This window comes from Scylla paramamosain, chromosome 1 (assembly GCF_035594125.1).
Source record: "Scylla paramamosain isolate STU-SP2022 chromosome 1, ASM3559412v1, whole genome shotgun sequence".
NCBI lineage: Eukaryota > Metazoa > Arthropoda > Malacostraca > Decapoda > Portunidae > Scylla > Scylla paramamosain.
Window position 1 is genome coordinate 40261140 of NC_087151.1, and position 9053 is coordinate 40270192.

The 9053-nt window shown below is 40.1% G+C and overlaps 1 protein-coding gene across 2 annotated transcripts in view; it reads right to left on the reverse strand.

Annotated features, from left to right (window-relative positions):
- Positions 1 to 615: 615 nt before the first annotated feature.
- Positions 616 to 9053, reverse strand: part of LOC135105537 (glutamate receptor ionotropic, delta-2-like) — a 30171-nt gene continuing 21733 nt past the window's right edge. For both annotated transcript variants that reach the window (XM_064013752.1, XM_064013749.1), the window contains 4 exons: positions 7088 to 7217; positions 6413 to 6625; positions 4996 to 5091; positions 616 to 1268 (listed from right to left, as the gene is read on the reverse strand). In XM_064013752.1, the coding sequence (XP_063869822.1) occupies positions 1203 to 1268; positions 4996 to 5091; positions 6413 to 6625; positions 7088 to 7217 (505 nt within the window). In that variant the 3' untranslated portion in view covers positions 616 to 1202. The remainder of the gene's footprint in view (positions 1269 to 4995; positions 5092 to 6412; positions 6626 to 7087; positions 7218 to 9053) is intronic.

Genomic DNA, 9053 nt, shown 5'->3' on the forward strand with positions numbered 1-9053 from the left:
ATCATTCATGCTCTTCATTTTACTTTCGTTCACAGTGTCTGTATGATCAGGTAGTCCAGCCAGACTGCCGGCAACCACGGTAGCCACTTACATAAACGTGAATTTCTAGATGAAACTATTTTCGAACAAATGAAATGGTTAGGAGCAAAGTACGAAAAGAAAAATTATTCTGACCACCATTAGTAAAAAAAAAAAATCATGGATGCACATGGTCAAACTGAAAATTCAGCTTAAGATTGGACTTTTTTCACTGACAGAAATGTAGTTTGTCTGATTGTTCGCAACAGCATAATATTTTGTAGAAGTAGGCAACCAGGAGTAGGTATAGTGTGATTGAAAAAGAGATCTATATCTGCTAAATTTATTGATACTTGTATGATATAACCGATATAAAAAAAAAAAAAAACGTGATGCTGCCTGTATAATTTCATTCATGACCAATACTCCAGTGAATGACTGGTCACCAGTATGAGTTCATTGTGTTAAGAAAAAGAAAGAAATTGGGATAACTACATTTGAATAATCATCATCCACTATGGACATGCGTGTGTATGTATTATATAAGTAACAAGGTAAATAAATTAATAAACAAAGATAAATAAATCAATTAATAAATAATGATAAGCACACACACACACACACACACACACACACACACACACACACACACACACACACACATACACACGAATACACACACGAATACACGCACACACACACACACACACACACACACACACACACACACACACACACACATATTTACGTACATAATACGCCGCAAGATGGTTTCGATAACTGCATGAAGGCGTAAATAAGAATTAGCTTTGCATTCCTAGTGGTCACATGTGTGCAGAGCCTACTGTTATCACAAACGTTTACAGAAAGATTACTTGCCCACTTAATACATGACACTGATTCAGTACTGTAAGATTTGACATCAGAAGAAACTGGTGACTGAGAAAAAAGCAAAGAGAATCTCAAGTGACATTCAAAGAGGAAGCTACAAACTGAGTGATGGTTTCCATTCCGACAATGGAAGAAAAGGTTCTCAGCATGAAAAACTTTAATAGCTGACTGAACCATCATGTTGCATGTTAACTATGCCGTGTTTTTTATTTATTTATTTATTTATTTATTTATTTATTTATTTATTTATTTATTTATTTATTTGCATTTGCCGAAAAATCCCTATTAGGTTGCTACAGTTCCAAGACACCAGCCACCACAACCACGAGGATTCCCACCAGGTACACGAAGAAGATGCTCTGGAAGATGGAAAGTTATTATTACGAGACAACCTACTGATAAACATTGCGCATTAATGTGTGTGTGTGTGTGTGTGTGTGTGTGTGTGTGTGTGTGTGTGTGTGTATATATATATATATATATATATATATATATATATATATATATATATACTTTTTTTTTTACCAGATTTTACCAGAGAAAGGGACGAATGATTGAGAATGCTGGTTAACAGGGATGAGAGAAAGAAGAAAGTCTTGTGCAGCAAGGCCGCGGGAGGAGAGGCATGCAGTTAGCAGGATCAGAAGAGCAGTTACCATGAAAATAGCGGTAGAAGACAGCTAGAGATGAAACATTGCGGCGATGAGAGAGAGGATAAAGACAGTCAGTTAGAGGAGAGGAGTTGATGAGACGAAAAGCTTTTGATTCCATCCTGTCTAGAAGAGCGGTATGAGTGGAACCTCCCCAGACATGTGAAGCATACTCCATACATGGACGGATGAGGCCCTTGTACATAGTTAGCAGCTGGGGGGTGAGAAAAACTGGCGGAGGCGTCTCAGAACACCTAACTTCATAGAAGCTGTTTTAGCTAGAGATGTGATGTTTTCAGTTCAGATTATAAGTAAAGGACAGACCGAGGATGTTCAATGTAGAAGATGTGGACAGTTGAATGTCGTTGAAGAAGAGGGGATAGTTGTCTGGAAGGTTGTGTCGAGTTGATAGATGGAGGAATTGAGTTTTTGAGGCATTGAACAATACCAAGTTTGTTTTGCCCCAATCAGAAATTTTAGAAAGATCAGAAGTTAGGCGTTCTGTGGCTTCCCTGTGTGAAATGTTTACTTCCTGAAGGGTTGGACGTCTATGAAAAGACGTGGAAAAGAGCAGGGTGGTATCATCAGCGTAGGAGTGGATAGGACAAGAAGTTTGGTTTAGAAGATCATTAATGAATAATAAGAGAGTGGGTGACAGGACAGAACCCTGAGAAACATCACTGTTGATAGATTTAGGAGAAGAGCAGTGACCGTCTACCACAGCAGCAATAGAACAGTCAGAAAGGAAACTTGAGATGAACTTACAGAGAGAAGGATAAAAGCCGTAGGAAGGTAGTTTGGAAATCAAAGCTTTGTGCCAGACTCTATCAAAAGCTTTTGATATGTCCAAGGCAACAGCAAAAGTTTCCCACAAAATCTCTAAAAGAGGATGACCAAGACTCAGTAAGGAAATCCAGATCACCAGTAGAGCTGCCTTGACGGAACCCATACTGGCGATCAGATAGAAGGTTGTGAAGTGATAAATGTTTAAAAATCTTCCTGTTGAGGATAGATTAAAAGACTTTAGACAGGCAGGAAATTAAAGCAATAGGACAGTAGTTTGAGGGATTAGAACGGTCACCCTTTTTAGGAACAGGTTGAATGTAGGCAAACTTCCAGCAAGAAGGAAAGGTAGATGTTGACAGACAGAGCTGAAAGAGTTTGACTAGGCAAGGTGCAAGCATGGAGGTACAGTTTCGGAGAACAATAGAAGGGACCCCATCAGGTCCATAAGCCTTCCGAGGGTTTAGGCCAGTGAGGGCATGGAAAATATCATTGCGAAGAATTTTAATAGGTAGCATGAAGTAGTCAGAGGGTGGAGGAGAGGAAGGAACAAGCCCAGAATCGTCCAAGGTAGAGTTTTTAGCAAAGGTTTGAACGAAGAGTTCAGCTTTAGAAATAGATGTGATAGCAGTGGTGCCATCTCGTTGAAATAAAGGAGGGAAAGAAGAAGAAGCAAAGTTATTGGAGATATTTTTGGCTAGATGCTAGAAGTCACGAGGGGAGTTAGATCTTGACAAATTTTGACACTTTGTTAATGAAGGAGTTTTTGGCTAGTTGGAGAACAGACTTGGCGTGGTTCCTAGCAGAAATATAAAGTGCATAAGATTCTGGTGATGGAAGGTTTAAGTACCCCTTGTGGGCCACCTCTCTGTCATGTATACCACGAGAACAAGCTGTGTTGAACCAAGGTTTGGAAGGTTTAGGTCGAGAAAAAGAGTGAGGAATGTACGCCTCCATGCCAGACACTATCACCTCTGTTATGCGCTCAGCACACAAAGACGGGTCTCTGACACGGAAGTAGTAGTCATTTCAAGGAAAATCAGCAAAATGCCTCCTCAGGTCCCCCCCCCAACTAGCAGAGGCAAAACGCCAGAGGCACCTTCGCTTAGGGGGATTCTGAGGAGGGATTGCAGCGATAGGACAAGATGCAGATATGAGATTGTGGTCGGAGGAGCCCAATAGAGAAGAAAGGGTGACAGCATAAGCAGAAGGATTAGAGGTCAGGAAAAGGTCAAGAATGTTAGGCGTATCTCCAAGACGGTCAGGAATACGAATAGGGTGTTGCACCAATTGCTCTAGGTCGTGGAGGATAGCAAAGTTGAAGGCTAGTTCACCAGGATGGTCAGTGAAGGGAGAGGAACGACAAAACTGGTGGTGAACATTGAAGTCTCCAAGAATGGAGATCTCTGCTAAAGGGAAGAGGGTCAGAATGTGCTCCACTTTGGAAGTTAAGTAGTCAAAGAATTTCTTATAGTCAGAGGAGTTAGGTGAGAGGTATACAGCACAGATAAATTTAGTTTGAGAGTGACTCTGTAGTCGTAACCAGATGGTGGAAAACTCGGAAGATTCAAGAGCGTGGGCACGAAAGCAGGTTAAGTCATTGCGCATATAAACACAACATCCAGCTTTGGATCGAAAATAAGGATAGAGAGAGTAGAAGGGAACAGAAAAGGGGCTACTGTCAGCTGCCTCAGACACCTGAGTTTCAGTGAGGAAAAGAAGATGAGGTTTAGAAGAGGAGAGGTGGTGTTCTACAGATTGAAAATTAGATCTCAGACCGCGAATGTTGCAGAAGTTAATGAAGAAAAAGTTGAGGTGGGGTGTCTAGACACGGTCGTCAACAGGAGGGCAGTCCGACCTGGGAACATTTATGGTCCCCTCCCCAGATGGGGACTCTGAGGTTGGTGTAGGAGTCGCCATGATAATTTTGAAATTTTGAGTGAAGGGTGTGTGTGTGTTATTAGGTGCTTGTAGTTTTGTGTGGAGGAAGAGAGTTGTCTTTAGAGGGCAGGCTGTGACTGCCCCCTTGTATTGTGAGACACAAAGGGAAACGTTCAGTGAGGTCACAGCTGGGTTTAATGATAAGTTCACAGTACCCCCTGAGCTTTACAGTGCTTTAGACCTCACTGGGAGTAATTATCGTTTCGGCAGATGCCTACTGCCTCCTCCTTGATATGGTTATATATATATATATATATATATATATATATATATATATATATATATATATATATATATATATATATATATATATATATATATATATATATATATATATATATATATATATATATATATATATATATATATATATATATATATATATATATATATATATATATATTATTCTGTCCACCGATCTAATGCAAGAGTTAACCAGTATTCTCAATCATTCATCTCTTTCTTTGGTAAACTCTGAAACTCTCTGCCTGCTTCTGTATTTTCACCTTCCTATGACTTGAATTCCTCCAAGAGGGAGGTTTCAAGACACTTATCCTTTAACTTATGATCACCGCTTTGGACCTATTCGGGGACCGGCATTTCAGTGGTCCTTTTTTTTTTTTTTTTTTTTTTTTGTTGCCTTTAGTCAGTGTCCCTCCTACATAAAAGAAAAAGAAAAAAAAAGTGGTGGTAAGTGTGCACCCTCACGTACCTTCAAGTCATCTAGGTTTAGTGGTCGCGGTCCCTGCTGTGCGTCTACCTTGCTCTCGGTCAAATTCATTTTCTTGCGAACATCTTCCGTCAACCACTGGCAAATAAAATAAATAAATAAGTAAATGAATGAATAAATAAATAAATAAATAAATAAACAAGTAAGTAAATAGACTAATAAATAAATGTAAATAAATAAATAAATAAAATAAATAAATAAATAAATAAATAAGAACAAATAGATTAAACAAATAAATAAATAGAATAAACAAATAATAAATAATATAATAAAGCTAACAGATAAGTAAAAGGTAAAATAAATGAATAAATAAATAAACAGTAAAAATACATACTTGAATAACAATCCCCAGAGCTGGCTTCTTGATACTGATATACTGACTGAACACTATAGGAAACAAGTTACAGGTACAATGGAATGCTATCATCAAAGCAAGATGGTTTCTTCTGTATCATATATTGTGAAATCTGACATCATCATAGTAAAAAAATAGGGATCGAAATTTGCAGAAAGCTTTCGACTTTCTCTCCCACCCCCTAGTCCCTAATGCAAGAGTCAACCAATATTCTCAATTTTTCATGTCTTTTACCAGTAAAATTTGGAACTCAATGCCAGCTTTTGTAATTCTTTTTGTCTATGACTTTAATTCTTTCAAAAGAAAGGTTTCGAGACATTTTTTGGGGGGGTCCGTCATTTTTATTTGTTCTTTTTTTTACTTGCTGTTATTGCCCGGGGGCAGATATATATATATATATATATATATATATATATATATATATATATATATATATATATATATATATATATATATATATATATATATATATATGTATATATGCCATTGCTACATATACATGGTACTAATCATAGGTCCACGTAGGGGATTCCTTAAAAACTTTACCTGCGAGTCCAAATTGGCTCCCAGAAACCTTGGTCCCTTGAAGATAATTTTACGGACGGAGAATAAATACATGATGAGCAATCTGGACACCTACGAAAAGGTATGTGTTCACGCCAGCCACATTCGCCGCAGCCTTCCATCTCTCCCTTTACTCACTCCTTAGTCATTACCAGTAATTATCTCTCAGGAGAAGGGAGCCGTCTCAAGACAGCACACTACACTACTACAAAGGACTCTCAAGACAGCACACTACGCTGGTACAATAATAATAATAATAATAATAATAACAATAATAATAATGATAATAATAATAATTTCTGTAGCAGGTTTTGCTAAACATTCATATAATACGTGACTTGAAAAGGAAAGAATATGAAATATCAAGTAAAAATGTGTGTGTTTGTGTGTGTGTGTGTGTGTGTGTGTGTGTGTGTGTGTGTGTGTGTGTGTGTGTGTGTGTGTGTGTGTGTGTGTGTGTGTGTGTGTGTGTGTGTGTACCTTTTTCCAGAAGTCGATAAGACCAGACTCCACGAATCTCTGCAAGTAAAGGTCAAACTTGTGCTTCCACGCCGTGTATTTGGGAAAGATCCAACTGATGCTGGGAGGGAAGAACGTCTCCTTGAGGAAGTAGACATTGGTGACGCGGTGCATGATGGCGGTGTATCGTAAGTACTCTGCGCCATCCAGGAAAGCATACCGTCCCTCTTCTAACTAAGAAACAAGAATGATGGTGAGGACGACAGCCATTATTAACATCTATCATACACATACCGCGTCTGCAACTCTCCATTCAGTTTATATTGTCAGGAAAAGTCTCTCTCTCTCTCTCTCTCTCTCTCTCTCTCTCTCTCTCTCTCTCTCTCTCTCTCTCTCTCTCTCTCTCTCTCTCTCTCTCCTTTCGCCGTTTCCCTAGAGTCAGGAATTGACACCATGTACGAGTCACCTCCAGTTGTTTCTGTCCCTTGCATCTTCCTGTGACTCATCCCTTGCAGTTCTACCGTAGTTCCATCCATCCATCTCCCTCTGTCTTCCCTTCGACCTTTTTCCCTCAACTAGTTTTCTCTGAGCTCTTTTAGTCGGTTCCTGATCTTCTATTCTTACTGAGTGACCAAACCTATAATCTGAAAGGTGAAGCCCAGCAAGGGTACTGACAAAGAGGACATACAGGCTCACCAAGTCGAATCCATCCTGATAAGACTCAGCGGAGATAAGCAGCAGTTTTTTTCCCAAGATCCTCAACGTGCGATCCTCAGACGCCATTAGAAAAGCAGGTGCGACTGTTCCGTAGTCCGGTACCATGGGTCTGAGAGAGAGAGAGAGAGAGAGAGAGAGAGAGAGAGAGAGAGAGAGAGAGAGAGAGAGAGAGAGAGAGAGAGAGAGAGAGAGAGAGAGAGAGAGAGAGAGAGAGAGAGAGAGAGAGAGAGAGAGAGAGAGAGAGAGAGAGAGAGTGGGGGGTTATCTGCAGTTGGATAAGCACTTTGAAATACATAACAATAACAATGTACATGAATGTTATTGAAAAAAGTTTGAGAATATCATGAATAGGTGAGTTTTCTATCAGTTTTTCCCGTTTTCTGTGTTGAGTTTGTGTCTCCCCGTCAGAATGCAGGACTGTCCCAATCGAGCAGTTTATTGTTGCGTGTCTTGACCGTGCTATCGGGACACTGAAACTGGGTTAGAATTATAAAATTAATTACTTTAAACTCGAGCCCATGGCGGAGAGCAGCAGCCAGACGTAAAATGTTACCCGCCACCCTAGTATCTTCCTAAACACAAAAGCAAATCACTTGGTCCGGTATTCAAAACGCTTTGCTCTCACCAGGACTACTTTCAAAGGCCTCAGAGACGATTAGCCAGGTTCTCAAGAGTATATCTCCAGCTGATAATATAGAAATCCTGTTAATCTTTCACTAGAACCATAGAAACAATTGCGTAACTTCGACTAGAGCCTTTTGAAAGTAGTGGTGGAACGGGTCAGAAGAGTTTTAGTTAGAATAACGTCCTTACTCATACTATTACCATCCCACAGCTCTCAAGCGATACTCCCACAGAGATTAAGTATATGTGGTAAGTTATGAGGCGAAATTCTATATTCAAACATTGCTGCACGACCAGAAACTAAGGAACCCTCGGGCTATCTCAACTCACGAAACCACAATAGCAATCACCTTGGCAGTAGTGTTACGTTTCTCCCATCAGTATACAGGATTCTTGATCTTTTCCTGACCTCTAATCCTTCTGCTTATGCTGTCATCCTTTCTTCTCCGTTGGGCTCCTCCGATCACAATCTCATATCTGTATCTTGTCCTATCGCTGCAATCCCTCCTCAGGATCCCCTTAGCAGAGGCGCCTGTGGCGTTTTGCCTCTGCTAGTTTGGAGGACCTGAGGAGGTATTTTGCTGATTTTCCTTGGAATGACTATTGCTTCCGTGTCAGAGATCCGTCTTTGTGTGCCGAGCGCATAACAGAGGTGATAGTGTCTGGCATGTAGGCGTACATTCCTCACTCTTTCTCGACTTAAACCTTCCAAACCTTGGTTTAATACTGCTTTTTCTCGTGCTATACATGACAGACAGGAGGCCCACAAGAGGTACTTAAGCCTTCCATCACCAGAATCTTATGCACTTTATATTTCTGCCCGGAACCATGCCAAGTCTGTTCTCCAACTAGCCAAAAATTCCTTCATTAACAGAAAGTGTCAAAACCTTTCAAGATCTAACTCCCCTCGTGACTTCTGACATATAGCCAAAAACATCTTCAGTAACCTTCTTCTTCTTCTTCTTTCCCTCCTTTATTTCAACCAGATGGCACCACTGCTATCACATCTATCTCTAAAGCTGAACTCTTCTTTGCTAAAAACTCTACCTTGGACAATTCAGGGCTTGTTCCTCCCTCTCCTCCACCCTCTGACTACTTCATGCTACCTATTAAAATTCTTCGCAGTGATGTTTTCCATGCCCTCGATGGCCTAAATCCTAGGAAGACTTATGGACCTGATGGGGTCCCTCCTATTGTTCTCCGAAACTGTGCCTCCGTGCTTGCACCTTGCCTAGTCAAACTCTTTCAACTCTGTCTATCAAAATCTACCTTTCCTTCTTACTGGAAGTTTGCCTACATTCAGCCTGTTCCTAAAAAGGGT